General features: G+C 41.1%; 1 protein-coding gene across 2 annotated transcripts in view; it reads left to right on the top strand.

Moving 5' to 3' along the window:
• Positions 1-18,885, top strand: part of LOC126162940 (leukocyte elastase inhibitor-like) — a 210,621-nt gene that overhangs the window by 168,811 nt on the left and 22,925 nt on the right. Inside the window, exon 8 of one of the 2 annotated variants that reach the window (XM_049919771.1) lies at positions 8,885-9,083. The exons of the other annotated variant lie outside the window; for it this stretch is intronic. Coding sequence (XP_049775728.1) covers positions 8,885-9,083 — 199 coding nt within the window. The remainder of the gene's footprint in view (positions 1-8,884; positions 9,084-18,885) is intronic. 2 annotated transcript variants of the gene reach the window in all.

Below are 18,885 nucleotides of genomic sequence, written 5' to 3'. Positions count from 1 at the left end.
GCACTACATTCGTAGTGTGTGGATAGGGTAGACGGTGCAGCTGCGATGACAATTGTGACCGGATGGCTTAGTGGTCAGAGCATCTGCTTAGTAAGCAGGAGACCTAGGTTCGCATTACAGTCCGGCACAAATTTTCAATTCTCCCTGTCAATTTAAGTCAAAGCCCACTTGCAGGAAACGTGCGTAATTCCTTTGTGTGTAATTCATGGTTTCTACTGGATCCAAATTTTGCCTGTTCTTTTGGACATGCCGGAAAGAACAGATAGCACATACACTGATAAGCCAAAACATTATGGTGACTGTCCATCGTGACATTGGATGCCACCTGATGGCGTTGCGGGCACGTGACGCGGTAACAAAAGTATGTAAGCGGAGCGACAGGGGTGGGATCACCATAGTGAAGTCCGTCCCGATAGCTGAATGGTCAGCATGACGGAATGCCGTCCTAAGGGTCCCGGGTTCGATTCCCGGCTGGGTCGGGGATTTTCTCCACTCAGGGATGGGGTGAACAGTGTTGTCTTCATCATCATTTCGTCCCCATCCGGCGCGCAGGTCACCCAATGTGGCGTCGAATGTAATAAGATCTGCACTAAGGCGGCCGTACCTGCACCGTAAGGGTCCCTCCCGGTCAATGACGCCAAACGCTCATTTCCAGTTTACCATATCGAAGACATGGGCTGCAAATCGGGAAATCCATTGAGAAAAGCGACTTTTACAAAGGGCAGATTATTACTATGCAGAGCCTGCGAAAGAGTATCTAGAAAAAGGCGAAAGTTGTCGAATGTTCACGTGCTACTGTCGTGAGCATCTACGAAAAGAAGTACGTTCAAAATGGTTCGAATGGATCTGAGCACTATGGGACTTAACATCTGAGGTCATCCGTCCCCTAGAACTTAGAACTACTTAAACCTAACTAACCTAAGGACATCACACACATCCATGCCCGAGGCAGGATTCGAACCTACGACCGTAGCAGTTGTGCGGTTCCGGACTGAAGCGCCTAGAACCGCTCGGCGCGGAAAGAGGTAGAAGGATAGTGAGTTACCGCTAGGCGGTAAATGGTTAGACGTCCATGACTCTTCACAGAACGTGGGATTCGGAGGATTGTCTGCCGTGGAAAGTAGGATAGATGGTAATCTTTGGCATCCGTGCCGAAAGGGTACTATTCTGGTGCGCCCACAAATGTTCCGGAGCACACCGTTTCTAGGACACTGTTCAACAGGGAGCTCCGCAGCAGACTACCCTTTCGCGTTCACATGTTGACCCAGCGCATCGTGAATTACGATTGCAGTGGGCACGGGACCATCGGTATTCAAGCGTCGATCAGCGGAAACATGTCAGCTCTTGAGGTGAATCACATTTTTGCTACACTGGGTCGCTGATCGTCTTCAAAAACACCATCATCAAGGTGAACGGCAGCTTGAAACGTGCAGCGCGCCGCGGAAGCAGGCTGGTAAGACCAGTGTTATGCTATGGGAGACATTTTCCGGCGCTTGCGTGGGACCTGTGGCGGTAATCGAAGACACGCCTGTATCCCTTCATGCTTGATGCCTCCCCAACGACGATGTCACCTTTCAGCAATATAATTCCGTGGTTTGAGGAGCATTATAATGAACTCACGTCGATGTCTTGGCGACCAAATCCTCCTGGTGTAAATCCTATGGAACCCATCTGAGTCACTATCGGTCGCCATCACCGCATACTCAAATCAGCGGCTCGTTATTTACATGACCTCTATGTAGACATCTAATACCACATACCTCTACAGACCTACCAACAAAGTGTCGGATCTCTGGTGTGCAGAGTCAGTGATGTATTTCGTTTAAAAGGAGGACAACTAAGGCATTAAGCAGTGGCTCATATTGTTTTGGTTCATCAAATGCATAAATGTTCTGATATATCCCTGAAAGTGACATGCACAGACTCATTATGGGAAGGATACAATCCAGAATTTTATAAATTCGTGTCTGTGACTGTTAATGAATTATTTATGTACTAATTCATACATCTATTATGTCTGTCAAGATTGTACCCATGAAGTATTCAATTATACTTTACCCCCATATTGCAGAAAGGAAATTATGTAACGTAAATTACATAATATTATTATTGTGAATTCCAGTGCATCACTCCATACCAATCATAGAGCGATAACGCTATTACATGTCAGCAGAAAGGAAATCAGCTAACATTAAGGAAACCAAACAATTGGCAGCAAATATTCTAGATCAGAATTTCAGGGTGAAGTGATGAAATGCTTTTTTACTTAGTGGAGTGTCGTGGCAGAAATCATTTTTTGGAATGGGGTTTGACATGGGGTCACTGGCACTTTGTTAGCAATGTTACTCCAACTGAGCCATGTGGGATTACCTGGTAACTCATTATTGGCAAGATGAACTGTTCTCTATGTCTGTGGGGTGACTAGGTAATTTCTTTTAAAAACACTTCCTCCAAACGTATCAAAGTAAGCAAGGCAATCGCTGTATAGTTGTAGTAACTTTTTAGACAATCTCTGTACAGAGATTTAAAAAAATCGAAACTCAATTCACAACTGCATTTCAAAATCAGTCAAAATCCCCAGGTCTTCAGGTTCTTGGTTTCAATTCCAGATTCTTTAAGAAGATCATCTTGAGACTGTTTTTCTAGGGTGAATGCAATTGTGCCAAAAGGTTAAGTATGATGAAAATATGTGTAGGAGGGGCTACAGAACAAGGTCGACCTCACTTACAAGACATTTAGCATACAACAAAAAATTTAGGATTGACAAGAAAGAGCTCTTTGTTTCTCTCGGAGAGTTGAACTCACTAAAGGAAAACTGAGAGCTTTGTGTTAGTAGCTAGAAAGGTTTAAGTTTAGATGCCATACAGTAATATTTTGGAAAATGTAATAATACAGCAAAAGAAGAGAATCGAATGTTTGAAATATGCAGTTACAGAAGGGTGCTAAAAATTAAGTGGATCGATTAGAAATGAGTTGCTTCTCCGCAGAATCAATGGGGAAAGTAGAAGAAAGGACAGGATGACGAGATGTGTGTTAAGATGTGCCAAAATTGTAGGGGAAGACATAGACATGACAACACACAGCAAATAACGGAAAACGTTGGGTGCACTAACTATTTTGAGATAAAGAGAGGGAAGGAAATCGTGGTTGGACACATCAAACCATTCAGAAGAACGATTACTGGAAAAAAAAATAAGGTTGCAAAATTTGACGATCAAAGAGGGGCACTGATTAGCAACTTGACTTTCATGCAGGACGAATGAGGTTAAAACCTCTGTCTATGTATCCTGATGTAGGTTTTCCATCATTTCCGTAAATACAAACTTTAAGTCATCATCCACCTTCGAGAGTGAATCACAACTTCAAAATTAATGTTCTGTTTATTTCTTCTTCAGTATTGCCTCAGCCATTTCCCAATTTTCGTCAATAATTATTTCTTATGTCATTCCTCACTGGAAACTACAATGTTATTCTATCCTCAATTTAAATCTCACCCTTTTCTCCCTCTGAAATTAGGAAAATAATAAACTTGCTTAAAACCAAAAACTCCCGTGGAATTGATGGCATTTCCAGCAAAATACTAAAAGCTTGTTCTCAACAGATAAGTAAGATTCTCAGCCACCTGTGTAATAGCTCTTTGGAACAGGGCATTTTCCCTGATAGACTGAAACATGCTATTGTTATACCTTTGCATAAAAAGGGGATAGATCAGATGTCAACAATTACCGTCCAATCTCCCTTCTAACAGCTTTATCCAAAATTTTTGAGAAAGTAATGTATTCAAGAGTAGCTTCACATATCTGTAAAAATGAAGTACTAACAAAATGTCAGTTTGGTTTCCAGAAAGGTTTTTCAACAGAAAATGCCATATATGCTTTCACCAATCAAGTTTTGAATGATATGAATAACCGAACACCACCCATTGGGATTTTTTGTGATCTCTCAAAGGATTTTGATTGTGTAAATCATGAAATTCTGCTAGACAAGCTCAAGTATTGTGGCATGAGTGGGACAGTGCACAAATGGTTTAATTCTTACCTAACTGGAAGAGTGCAGAAAGTTGAAATAAGCAGTTCTCATAATATGCAAAGATCAGCACATTCCTCAAACTGGGGAACTATCAAGAATGGGGTTCCACAAGGGTCGGTCTTGGGTTCTTTGTTGTTCTTAATATATATTAATGACTTGCCATTCTATATTCATGAAGAGGCAAAGTTAGTTCTCTTTGCTGATGATATAAGTATAGCAATCACACCTGACAAACAAGAATTAGCTGATGAAATTGTCAATAATGTCTTTCAGAAAATTACTAAGTGGTTCCTTGTAAACGGACTCTCACTGAATTTTGATAAGACACAGTACATACAGTTCCGTACAGTAAATGGTATGACGCCATTAATAAATATAGACCTTAATCAGAAGTATATAGCTAAGGTAGAATATTCAAAATTTTTAGGTGCGTCCATTGATGAGAGATTAAATTGGAAGAAACACATTGATGATCTGCTGAAACGTTTGAGTTCAGCTACTTATGCAATAAGGGTCATTGCAAATTTTGGTGATAAACGTCTTAGTAAATTAGCTTACTACGCCTATTTTCACTCATTGCTTGCATATGGCATCATATTTTGGGGTAATTCATCACTGAGGAATAAAGTATTTATTGCACAAAAGCGTGTAATCAGAATAATAGCTGGAGTCCACCCAAGATCTTCCTGCAGACATTTATTTAGGGATCTAGGGATATTCACAGTAGCTTCTCAGTATATATACTCTCTTATGAAATTTGTTATTAACAACCAAACCCAATTCAAAAGTAATAGCAGTGTGCATAACTACAATACTAGGAGAACGGATGATCTTCACTATTCAAGATTAAATCTAACTTTGGCACAGAAAGGGGTGAATTATACTGCCACTAAAGTCTTTGGTCACTTACCAAATAGTATCAAAAGTCTGACAGATAACCAACAAGTATTTAAGAAGAAATTAAAAGAATTTCTAAATGACAACTCCTTCTACTCCATAGAGGAATTTTTAGATATAAATTAAGAAAAAAAGAAAAAAACAAAAAACAAAAAATATTAAAAAATTAAAAAAATCAAAAAAATAAAAAAGTTGTTACATTAACTTAATTATGTTGTTAAATTAACTTAATTATGTCATGTATTGGAAAATTTGACTCGTTCCACATCATTACGAAATATCGTATTCATAATCCATGGAACTAGTATTAATCTAATCTAATCTAATCTAATCTAATCACTAGCTGACAATTCATCGAACAATATTTCCGCAAATGTCATATGACTAGGGCCTCCCGTCGCGTAGACCATTCGCCGCGTGCAAGTCTTTCGATTTGACGCCACTTCGGCGACTTGAGCGTCGATGGGGATGAAATGATGATGATTAGGACAACACAACACTCAGTCCCTGAGCGGAGAAAACCTCCGACCCAGATGGGAATCGAACCCGGATCCTTAGGATTGACATTCTGTCGCGCTGACCACTTTTTAAAATTTTTTGTTGTTCTCATTTTGTTCGTTGCATTTGTTCGCTGCGGATGTCCCATGACACCCGTTCAAGTTCAGTGTTGAGTCGTTGACTCAGTTTTTTATTACAGAGGGCAGCTAACCCTCTGGCCGAACACGCTGAGCTACCGTGCTGGCTATTACTTAGCTACCGGGGCGGACAATATTTCTGTAGCAGAGTGAAACAGCTCTCTCAAAATTCTAAATATATGAGCGGCAGTCAAATGAAAACGAGGCAGATGGAAAAAAAGTAAGTAAACTGTTTATTATTTCTGAAGTAATCGGTATAACTGTTAATATATTTACGGTATTGCAGTGCCGATGTTATTCTGAATTATGATTGAATGTTTCTTTGGACATGCACGGATGTCCAAAGGAACAGGCACTGTAGCGACCACAGCCACTATGGAATATATTAAATGTTTTAGCAGTTGCGAACACGGGCGACCATCAGATGTAGAATAGAATGGCAGCAACGAAAATTTGTGCCGGACCGGGACGCGAAGAAGGATTTCCCGTTTAATTGTGAGCGGTCGCCTTACCGTTTGGCTGTCTGTGCACAACTCACGGCCAAACCCAAACTTGCACATGTCGTCAACCATGCTAATGCTACCTGTACTGGAACATCCACTATGTAGATTCCCGTATAGGTGAGACATTTTACTTGAAAGTCACTTGCCCGGCGTCGGCGGTTGGATACGATATAGCCGCGTGCATGCATGTCCAAAGGGACTTGGCATTGTAATGTAAATGTTCACAATGATCACGCATGGGCCGTTGAGAATCCTCACGAAATTGTGCATTGTCACTCGTCAATATAGATTTTCTGTCAACGTTTGGGCCGACATTTTTGTCGACTGTTTGTTAGGGTGTCTGTTCTTCCTCCCAGGCTCAGCAGAGAAACATACCATGCTTTGTTAGAGAAGGATCTACTTGTTTTGCTAGAGTATGTCTTCACGAGTGTGACAAAACATGCACGTCGTGCAGAATGGAGCTCCTCATTTCAGTGTTAACATTCGTAGGCTTCAGAATAATAGATTTCGTGATGGACGGATAGGTACAAGTGGAACAATTCCGTGGCCATGCTCTCCGGACCTTATTTGTGGGAGCAATTAGAATTTCTTATGTACGGAACGCCGGTAAAATCGATGGAACGGTACGTTTATGCGTGTATCCTTTCTAATCGATGACATTTGAACATTTTATTAAGGGAAGAGTGTCATATTGTGCTGATACGTTCTTTTCCTGTGTTTCCCATGGTTAATATGTAGAAGAGTTCTAGGAACTGACCTCTAAGAAGAAAATAAATCGTTTTAGAATCCATGTCCATGTTACATTTTTTCTTCCTTTTCATTTAAGGCACGTTTCCTGAAACTTTGGACATACTGTTTCGTTACACCTTGTAATTCCATTTTCGTAGTTCCCCAGGGAGCCGACACGCGTGGACAGTGATAATGTGACGTAGTACTGCCGCTTGTGGAGCAGCAACGAAACATACAGTATGTGATCAAAAGTATCCGGACACCTCTAAAAATATATGTTTTTCACATTAGGTGCATTGTGCTGCCACCTACTGCCAGGTACTCCATATCAGCGACCTCAGTAGTCATTAGACATCGTGAGAGAGGGTGTTGGGTGTCACTTGTGTCATACGTCTGTATGCGAGATTACCATGCTCATAAACATCCCTAGGTCCACTGTTTCCGATGTGATAGTGAAGATGAAACGTGAAGGGACGCGTACAGCACAAAAGTGTGCAGGTCGACCTCCTCTGTTGACTGACAGAGACCACTGTAAGTACTTTGACAGTTAGGTGGCAGGTGAGAAAACTTGGATTTCATGGTCGAGCGGCTGCTCATAAGCCATACATCACACCGGTAAATGCCAAACACCTCTCTTGGTGTAAGGAGCGTAAACATTGGAATATTGAACAGTGGAAAAACGTTGTGTGGAGTAATGAATCACGGTACACAATGTGGCGATCCGATGGCAGGGTGTGGGTATGGCGAATGCCCGGTGAATGTCATCTGCCAGCGTGTGTAGTGCCAACAGTAAAATTCGGAGGCATTTGTGTTATTGTGTGGTCTTGTTTTTCATGCAGGGGGCTTGCATCCCTTGTTTTGCGTGGCACTATCACAGAACAGGCCTACATGGATGTTTTAAACACCTTCTTGCTTCCCACTGTTGAAGAGCAATTCGGGGATGGCGATTGCATCTTTCAACACGATCGAGCACCTGTTCATGATGCACGGCCTCTGGCAGAGTGGTTACACGACAACAACATCCCTGTAATGGACTGCCCTGCACAGAGTCCTGACCTGAATCCTATAGAACACCTTTGGCATGTTTTGGAACGCCGACTTCGTGCCAGGCCACACTGACCGACATCGATAGCTCTCCTCAGTGCAGCACTCCGTGAAGAATGGGCTATCATTCCCCAAGAAACCTTCCAGCACCTGACTCAACGTATGCCTGTGAAAGTGGAAGCTGTCATCAAGGCTACTGGTCGGCCAACACCATATTGAATTCCAGCGTTACCGATGCAGGGCACCACGAACTTGTAAGTCATTTTCAGCCAGGTGCCCGGATACTTTTGCCGCGCGGGATTAGCCGAGTGGTCTCAGGCGCTGCAGTCATGGACTGTGCGGCTGGTCCCGGCGGAGGTTCGAGTCCTCCTTCAGGCATGGGTGTGTGTGTTTGTCCTTAGGATAATTTAGGTTAAGTAGTGTGTAAGCTTAGGGACTGATGACCTTCGCAGTTAAGTCCCATAAGATTTCACACACATTTGAACATTTTTGATACTTTTGATTATATAGTGCATGATGTTTGTGGTCGCTGGCATTGCTGTGTCTTTGTCCGTTGACGGCAAAGACATAAGATCTTACCTAATGCCTTGTCACAGGTCGTGCACGCCGTCATTATAATCAACAATGATAATCGGGGACACATTTTGTTCAACTACCCACCTGTGAACAACGCGCCCTCGTTGAGCCAGTATGGCTTCTCATTTACCTTACTCGCTCGTCTAGCCAGTTGCGTTGACGAGTACTCAATACTGCTAATGGGCTATTGAAGACTGATTCCATAACAAACAGAAACAACTGCCTCTGTGCACAAATGTCACCACCATACATATGTGCTGTATTCCGGAAAACGTGTTTCCATAATTTCTATCAACATTTCTACAAATTTGAAATTTGTCTGCAATGTATTTCCTGAATATCTAAAGTGAGTCTCTCGCCAATAGGAGACTGTATGAGAGGGACTCTATTTGATGCTCTTTGTCAGACAGTGTTAAATGTAGTTTTCACATAAACGAGAAGTGCTAAGTTGCTGGGTAACTTTCTTTGCAGCTGTTCTTTCGGAGAAGATCGACTCTGTTGATGAAAAGCCACCGCGCCCAGTCATTTTCAAGGCCGACCGTCAGTTCATGTTCTTCATAGTGGACCACCAGTCTTCGGCAGTACTCTTCGCGGGACGATTTGCTGGTCCTCCCGCTCCTACACCATCCGAAGCGGCTGCATTTGCACAACAATTCCCCGAACATCAATTGTGAGTTCTTCTTTTCTACCTTGCATTGCAGCGGTTGTCGCTGCAACATCACACACTCTGACTTCAATCATATTACTCGCCTGTACCTCTCCCAAGAAAATGTTTCGTACATTTTACAAATAGAGTCACGGTACTAAGATGGTGAATTGTACGAAAGAGAAGCTGGCAGTATAGCAGTAGCTGTGTATGATTTTCAAATTTTCCCCTTGTAAAAAAGTATAAAAGTAAAACATTTTAATGTTGTAACTATTTTTGCCTAAAGAATCCAGAAGGTTTGTTTAATCGCTTACTGTTCTTCACGTACGTTAGCAAATTTCCTTGTCGAAATGCCATTACTGTGTTGTGTTACTGAGAAATGCCATCACATAGTCAAGACATCTCGAACAGCATCAGGTGTCTGTTTTACCATAGGACGGAGGGATCTCCATGAACGAAGTAAGACATCCACAGCTCATGAGTCGCTGCACATTGATTTGGGATGTAACTGAACACACAGCTCACAGTGCCCTCTTCACTACAACCTCTCATACTCTTGTCCCAAAAGTCTGGTAATGTCATTTTCTTCCTTCAGGACGAGTCAATCATCTACCTCTACATCTGCATTAACACTCTGTAATACACTGCTGTGAAGTGCACAGCAGAGGTTGTTTCCATTGTACCACTTATTAGGGCTACTTCCCGCTCCATTCGTGTGTGGAGAACAGTAATAATGAAACTTCCTGGCAGATTAAAACTGTGTGCCGGACCGAGACTCGAACTCGGGACCTTTGCCTTTCGCAGGCAAGTGCTCTACCACTGAGCTACCCAAGCATGACTCACGCCTCCTCCTCACAGCTTTCCGTCCGCCAGTACCTCATCTCCTACCTTCCAAACTTTACAGAAGCTCTCCTGCGAACCTTGCAGGACTAGCACTCCTGAAAGAAAGGATATTGCGAAGACATGGCTTAGCCACAGCCTTGGGGATGTTTCCAGAATGAGATTTCCACTCTGCAGCGGAGTGTGCGCTGATATGAAACTTCATGGCAGATTAAAACTGTGTGCCGGACCGATACTCGAACTCGGGACCTTTGCCTTTCGCGGGCAAGTGCTCTACCATGTCTCCGCAATATCGTTTCTTTCAGAAGGGCTAGTTCTGCAAGGTTCCCAGAGAGCTTCTGTAAAGTTTGGAAGGTAGGAGACGAGGTACTGGCAGAAGTAAATCTGTGAGGACGGGGTGTGAGTCGTACTTGGGTAGCTCAGCCAGTAGAGCACTTGCCCGCAAAAGGCAAAGGTCCCGAGTTCGAGTCTCGGTCCGGCACACAGTTTTAATCTGCCAGGAAGTTTCATATCAGCACACACTCCACTGCAGAGTGGAAATCTCATTCTGGAAACAGTAATAATATTTGCTTAAATGTGTATCTGCGCCCTGTAATTGGTCTAACCTTGTCTCTGCCGTCGCTATGGGACTGATGCGTAGTGGGTTCTTAGATTTGTTACTTGATACTCATTCTTGAAACTAGTTGCATGTCAGTGTGTCAGTTCAGGTTTGTGTCATTGCAGTGACATTCTCCTGTTCGAGAAACAAACATGGGACCATTCGTTCTCCCCTATTAGTCTCATTTGATACGAGTCCCACACACTTCAGCTATATTCTAGGATGGGAGGCACGAAATTTTTTAAGGAGTTTCCTTTGTAAACTAACTGCATTTTCCCAGTACCTTACAAATGAACCGGAAGTTAGCCATCTTGTAACGGTATTAACTTAGTTACAGTCTCTAATTCTTCTTTTCCTTGTTCTCCTCCTTCCCAGTAGTGCAAAAGTTAGCAGTCTCGGTACTGAAAATGTTTATTGGGTAGTGAATGATATTAAACAATGACGAGTGCAACGTCACTGCTTTTAGGTTCTTTTCACACATTATTGACGTTTTTGGGACGAAGACCAGTTTCTTAGCTCCACTGTGTTCAAAACACCTGGATAGTCCATACGTGCAGTGACAGTTCCATTGACAACACTCGTCACGCACTCCATCCTTTCATAAATCACAGTTTTTGAAAACGCAGTCACTTGAGCACAGTTCCTTTTGAAGTCATAATTACATGCTTCACGTGACATAGGTAGAAAAGACATCTACAAATTGCAGTCTGATAAACAGAGTTTTACGCTCGCAACAAGAAAAGAAGTGCGTACAGTTATTTCACACAGCCCTGTTATTGATAAGAGAAATGTTACAGAAACGTTGACTGTGCATATAGGACGGCGGGCAGGCTTTCATATCTTTCACTGTGTATCCTGATTCGACAGAGCACAACGTTGCATCGAAATTGTTAACTGAGTGCTTTACAGGCACCAGCTTTATTATATGATTTCAGGTATTGCCACAGAGATGTTAAGCATGTTCAGACATCAACACGAACCTTATTAAGTGATGGGAACTGAGTGGTTACTGGGAGTGGGTTTGTTACCTAGGAGTTACCTGTGCAAATACTAGTGGAGGACTTCTGATTTTGCAGATGGGGTTGATATATAAAGACTGGCATGTGAATACTTCGGAATTTTGGAAATTACATATGTATTTATAAAACTGTATCGTTTAAATTTACTGGAGGTGTTCAGCTAAAAATTCTATTTACATGATAAGTGGTTGGTTAGTAAATAACAAAAGGTTACAGAACTATTTTATGTGTCTGCACTGGGAATTACCTAATTACAAGTACAGTTACCATATTTGAAATTATGAGAATTTATGAAAATTCATAGTTAGTGACTTAATTCGTTAATGAAGGGTGTCATTTTCTCCAGAAAAATTCAGGTACCAAACATATAGTGATAAACTTGCAAATTAAACAGGTATCTGGGCACAAATGGCAACATCTAAATTATGAACTTGCATGAAATATTGTCTGAAAAGCATTTGGCACACCAGGACATAAACTAAGTACACACAACTATATTCTAATGAAAAGTGAGGAAAAGAAGACATTAATTGTGGATAAGAGTGCAATAATATAAGGTAATTTGGTTCCAGGCTGCTATGTTACATCATACCTCACCAAATTACACAGACAGAAATAGCTGAGTGGATGACTCAGTGCCAGACAAACAGTTATAAGGGTCTTCTGTCTAAAGTGATCATGTGCCTCCCAGTCCTTAGCTTCAGTTTTCCTGAAATTTGCTGTGGGTATAGACCTACCCTAAAAATAAATCTGTGAAAAATTTTAAATCTTGAGCTTAAGTATGTGAGAAACAGAGGCCTTCTATTTGGATGGCTTTTTGATGAATGTGTGTGAAAATGAACAAAACCAAATGTTTGAAACTATTTTATTACAAGACAAAAGCAAGTAGGAGACTCTCACTCTCCGGTCAGGTAACTTTTGGCTGTGAATCAGAAATATACAGTATGACAGAATGTAAAGTATTTTGAGAGCCAGTATAATGCATTAAAGTGACTCAAAAAACATGGAGATAAAAATGCATAGATTTTTTTTTATCCTATTTGGCGTTTGATATCTCAGGAAAAAAAATGCTAAGCAACTACAACTTGACACATTTGTTGTCAATGCCTGGGACATGATTTTGTTGGCATCCCAACCTACTTAGCCAGTAATTTTTATTATACTCAACTGCAAGCGTGGCGTCTAATTTAAAATTACAGTAGACGAGCCAAGTTCAGATGTAAATATTACAAAAGGGTCATTTCAGAAATTCTTCTTTCCAGCACCACTTGCAGTGTCCTGTTGAATCTTAGAGTCAGTTCAGCAAAGGGACCAAATATGGTGTTGAACTTCAATAAAAGTCATGTGTAATATACCAGGTGATCAAAAGGTCAGTATAAATTTGGAAATTGAATAAATCACGGAATAATTTAGATAGAGAGGTACAAATTGACACACATGCTTGGAATGACATGGGGTTTCATTAGAACCAAAAAATACAATAGTTCAAAAATGTCCGACAGATGGTGCTTCATCTAATCAGAATAGCAATAATTAGCATGACAAAGTAAGACAAAGCAAAGATGATGTTCTTTACAGGAAATGCTCAATATGTCCACCATCTTTCCTCAACAATAGCTGTAGTCAAGGAATAATGTTGTGAACAGCACTGTAAAGCACGTCCGGAATTATGGTGAGGGATTGGCGTCGGATGTTGTCTTTCGACATCCCTAGAGATGTCGGTCGATCACGATACACTTGCGACTTCAGGTAACCCCAAAGCCAATAATCGCACGGACTGGGGTCTGGGGACCTGGGAGGCCAAGTGTGACGAAAGTGGTGGCTGAGCACACGATCATCACCAAACAACGTGCGCAAGAGATCTTTAACACGTCTAGCAATGTGAGTTTTTTTTTTTTTTTGTTCTAATAGAACCCCATGTAATTCCAAGCATGTGTGTCAATTTTTACCTCTCTATCTACATTATTCCATGGTTTATTAAGTTTTTTATTTATACTGACTTTTTGATCACCCAGTATTATGATCACAACACGATACCAGTTGCTGAACCTTTAACTTCAAGTCGAGCGAGAATGGATGTGCAAAATATGGAAATTTGATGACTGAGCCAGTTCAAAACCATCAGCTGAGTCAGTTTCCGTCTCTGTCCTGACAATGAGCATTTAGGCTTGAGAAGGCAGGATGGGCATGATGTTATCAAACATTGATTATCCTGTTACATATAGATGGCCAAGTTTGATGGCTTCTTCATTGAGGTTCCAAAGCTTAAGTTGGGTTTCTTCCCTTGGTTCCCAAAATGTGTTTGTTGGTTTCTTTATTGATGTTCCAAAGCCTCAGTTGGGTTTCTTGCCATGGTTCCCAAGTCGATATGTAGGTCTCTTCATAGTGGTTCACAAACTGGTGCTATTTAAAATTACCGCTTCATAGTATTAAATTTTTCTTCAGTATTGTTCAATGTGGCTTCTGGAAAATTATACTGACGTCCTGTTTTGCTAGCTGAAGGTGCTGGAATATTCATGATGATGTGCTGTTCGTGCTGTTCAGGAACTCAACATTTATTTTCTCTTCCAGGCCAACAGAATGAGCAGCTGGACCAAAAGGGTGCATGAATTTGACCAGGGCATCACATTCTTCAATATAAAATTGACAAATGTTACCAATCTGCTAATGATTTTCGTAGTTGCTGGCGATGTATTGGCAGGAATAAGGCTTAAAACTGACACAAAGCCACACTGGTGTCAACGGATTGATAAACAGAGAAGTAGTTTTATCATTTCACACCTGGTAACTTGAATGTATCTCAAAGTCATTGGTAAAAATTAGTTACTTTCTCAAGTTCCAGCTAAAGCATGGCCATTGGCAAATCGTTCTTCTTATAGCTCCCTTTCGTCTTCTATTTCTTGGCATTAATGTGCCAATCACCACTGGTGCCTGGCATGTCAATGTGCATTTAGCGAGCTGTACCATCTTGCGATGGTAACATGTTGCACATGATTTTTGTTGAAGTTCAACCTTGTTTTTCATGCGTTTCCTGAATCAACTCTAAGATACAAGTTGTTTCTTTTGGAGAAAAGTGTACTCTTTCTGGTGGTTCTGGAAAAAAGAACTTCTGAAGTGACCTTTTGCAATATTTACACTTGAAATTGACTCATCTTCTGCAGTTGTATATTTATCACGATGTTTCTGATTGAGTACGATCCACAATAAGTGCCTAGACAGGATGATGTACTGTTAGAATCCTGCTCCAGTACTATCAATATACGTGCCAAGTTGTTCTTTTCCGTTTGTTCTTTCAGAGATGTTGGACTCCAAAGTAGGCCAACAAATTTGAGTGTTGTTCTCTGCCGCTATTTTTGGGTACTTTGGTGCATTATACTGGCTCACAAAATGTTTTACACACTGTCACACTGTGTTTTTCTGATTCAGGGCCAAACATTGTATAGGATCTGAAAACAAGAGGTTTTTGGTTGGTATTTTAAACAAAGAAATTAATTTTCAAATTTGAATCATTACACAATACACGACAGAATGCACTTCACAAATCTGATCACCCACTATATGGTCAAGTTTTTGAACACATATTTCTGTTTTGAGTCCAACCCCTGTTTCCAGTGCTTCAGGCATGGGAGTGTATCTCACATTCAGTTTTATCTGTGCCACAACTGCAACAGTATTCAGTGTGCAATTTTTTGAAATAATATATAAAATATTCATAGTAGAAAAATAAGAAAATTTATTCACAGACCTGAAATAAACTGGATTAATCCCTTTCCTAGGTAAAATATGGATTACAAGCATACAGAGTTTTTTACTTACTTATGAATTTATTCATTTAATGGGATGGAATCCTTGTTTAAGTACTCATTTCTCTTGAAAGAAAAATCAACCTTGCTAAAATTCTCAATCTGTACTTAACTGTTTCAAAAATGAAAGGTATATTCCTCTCAAAACACCAAATATTTAATTCCTCTGTTGAAATTTGTTAATTACCGATACTTTTAATCAAAGCATGATTGCTTGCAAGCATTCAAATACAATCATATACATACAAGTGTTAATCCATTTATGAGTTAACCATTATGGTACTCTGAACACAGAATGAGCAGCAGTATGCATTTGATTAGCTGTCAAATAGGCTGTGTTTCCATTCAACCTTTTACTTAAAGTGTCATAAGCTCATGTGTATTTTATTTCGATGATTTTCCCATTAGATCCTTTGCTCACAAAACAAAGGCTGAAGAAGTGCATTAACAAAATAAACTACTGTAAGACAGTGTCCCTAGTCATTGCCTCTCCATGTAAATAATCCTTATTACCATCATCATGCCACATATTTCACAATTAGTTCATCACATTCCTACTCCATTATACTTTGTTAATTCAATACCTCATTATCATTAATCCATATCATCAAAAGATAGATTCCTTCATTACATAGTCATTAAACACAAACATCCCTGCCTTGCCTTGCTTACACAACATGGCTATTAAATGTCACTTCACAGCACCACAACTACTACAGACTGGTGGCATCTCTTTATGAAACAGGTACATTACTGCACCAAACTGGTTTTAATTTCATTTTAATACAAACAAGTAACTTTAAATTTATCCTCATACATTTACACAAATGAAATTGCCTGAATTGTTCCCCAGCATTTTTCATCTACTGTTGCTACACAACTTATGTATTGCTTTCTGAATTCTTAATTTACAAATCATTGAATGGGTAAATGTTTTGTAATTTGGAGTAGCTCCAAGGGACAAGCAGGTTTCAAGAAACGGAATGTGGGATCTTAGTTTTGATAGCTCAAAGGCATGTTTTAGAAAAGAACAGATGTAATATGAGATAGGATTCATCATGGCAAGAGAGGACAGTTTGGAAAGTTAGAAATCGTGGGAGCAATAAAAAAAATAAAGGCCTAAGATTGAAAGTCCCTGTTTCTGGACACAATCCTACCCAACACCAGGATCTTTTACATTTTCAAATACAGCATTCTCTTGCTCTTACCAGGCTAATCTGTGACCTATATGCCTCATCAGTAGATTTCTACTCTACCAGACTTCTCTCCTTCTACAAAATCCTGCCGTTATCTGCCCCTCATGTTTCTTTGACTGGTATCATCTGCCAAGCCAACTTAAAACTGCAACAACAAGCCAGACTTCACCTCAAAAAGCTATCCCACCTCTTCCTGAACTACCTGAATAGTGGTAATTCCCTTCCTGTCCCTCTGCAGCTTCCTAAACAGCCACACCATCAGCCACCACTCCTCTCCTACAAACTGAGCTTGGTCAACCTACTTAATACCCCACAGCCTTCGTCATTGCCTCCAAGACCAAGAATAACCCATAATCCCAAGAACCAGTCACAACAGTACAGTGTCCTTAACCTCTCATCTAAAGCACTCTCCCCTCCAGAATTATCTGTATTATCTAAGAGGCTCACTTTCAGCCCTAAATCTTCATTTGATCATGCTGCTTTGAAGGGTCTACTTTCCTTCACATTTAATATCCATTGGAAACATCACTTTGCAACCCAATCCCAAACCATTTCCAACAGCAAACCTGACATTGAACCCTGCCTTGAACAGTTCAGACCACAATCCCAACTTGATCTACCACCACTACTTCAAAATAATCCCTTCCAAGCCTTCCAAGAATTCCTCACGTCTAGCATTGCTTCACAACCCTCCCTCAGGTCCCTGCAACATGACCCTAACCTGTCCTCAGCAGAACTCCAGGCTCTATGTTTCCTAAAATCTGATGACTCCATCATTATCCTCCCAGCAGACAAAGGATCTATCACTGTAGTACTTGACCAAAAGGAGTTTGTTAGTGAAGGTCTACACCAGCTGTCTGACACCTCTAAACACAGCATCTACCACCAAGATCCCATCCCCGTGATTCAATCTGACCTACAGTCCCTCCTTAAAACCTCAGGTTCCTCACAAAGACTAACACTTCAGTCCATAGAACTTCTCACCCAACCCAAATCATGCACTCCCACCTCTTACCATCTTCCTAAGATCCACAAACCCAATCATTGTGGCCATCCTATAGTTGCTGACTTAAAAGCACCCACTGAACATATATCTGCCTTAGTTGATCAACACCTGCAATTCATAGTAAAGAGACTTCCCTCCTATATTAGGGAGACCAACCATTTCGTAGCTCACCTGAAATCCATGCCTGTCCCACTCCCACCACACGCCTTGCTTGTCACCATTGATGCCACCTGCCTCTATACCAACATCCCCACATACATGGTCTGTCTTCTGCTGAACATTTCCTCAGTCACGTGATTCCAAACATATGACATCCTTCCTACACACCTTAATCAACTTTATACTTACCAACAACTACTTCACATTTGAGAGGCAGACATACAAACAGATCAGGGGTATGGCCATGGGAACCAGGTGGCTCTTTCCTATGCCAACCTTTTCAAGCATCGCTTGGAGGGTGCTTTCCTCGGATCCATAAGTCTTCAGCCCCTGGTTTGATTGAGATATATTGATGACGTCTTTACCATATGGACTCATGGTGAGGCTGACATGCTAAAATTCCTGGAATCTCTGAATACCTTCTCCTAATTAAATTTCACATGGTCCCATTCTGAATCCATGCCACTTTCCTTGATGTCGATCTCGTCCTCACCGAAGGCCAGCTACACACTTCCCTCAAAATAAACCTATCAACAAACAGCAGTACTTACATTTTGACAGTTGCTATCCTTTCCGTGTCAGACGTTCCCTCCCATACAGCCTTGGTGTCTGCCTTGTTCAGATGCAGACTCTTCCCAGCAATACACCAACATTCTCACCTCAGTCTTCACTGCATGTAATTACCTCACCAGCCTAGTTAAAAAGCAGATTTTCCAGGCCATCATATCCAATCCTGGTACTGCTAATCCCACCACAAAACAGCTTTGGAGCACACTGTTGGTGACTCAGTATTATCCTGGTCTGGAATGTGTTAATCAGCTACTTCGATTGGGCCATGACATTCTAAAATAGTGCCCTGAAACGAGACCCACTCTTTCTGAAATTGTGTCCACCACGCTTAGAATAGTTTTCCATCGCCCTCCTAATCTCTGCAATATTCTTTTCAGACCCTATGCTCCTTCTGCACCCATCTCCCTACCCTATGGTTCCTGCCCCTGTGACCATCCCCACTGCCAGACTTGCCCTATGCACCCTCCTACCACTTCTATAATAGGTCTGTAGCTGGAAAAACATGTACTATCAAAGGGAGAGCCACCTGCAAAATGACACATTATATACCAGCTATTATGTAAACAGTGTTTGCCCTTTTACAGTGGCATGACTACCACGAAATTATCGATTGGGATCAATGGGCATAGGCAGAG

This window comes from Schistocerca cancellata, chromosome 2 (assembly GCF_023864275.1).
Source record: "Schistocerca cancellata isolate TAMUIC-IGC-003103 chromosome 2, iqSchCanc2.1, whole genome shotgun sequence".
Lineage (NCBI taxonomy): Eukaryota > Metazoa > Arthropoda > Insecta > Orthoptera > Acrididae > Schistocerca > Schistocerca cancellata.
This window is presented reverse-complemented; position numbering and strand designations above follow the sequence as displayed.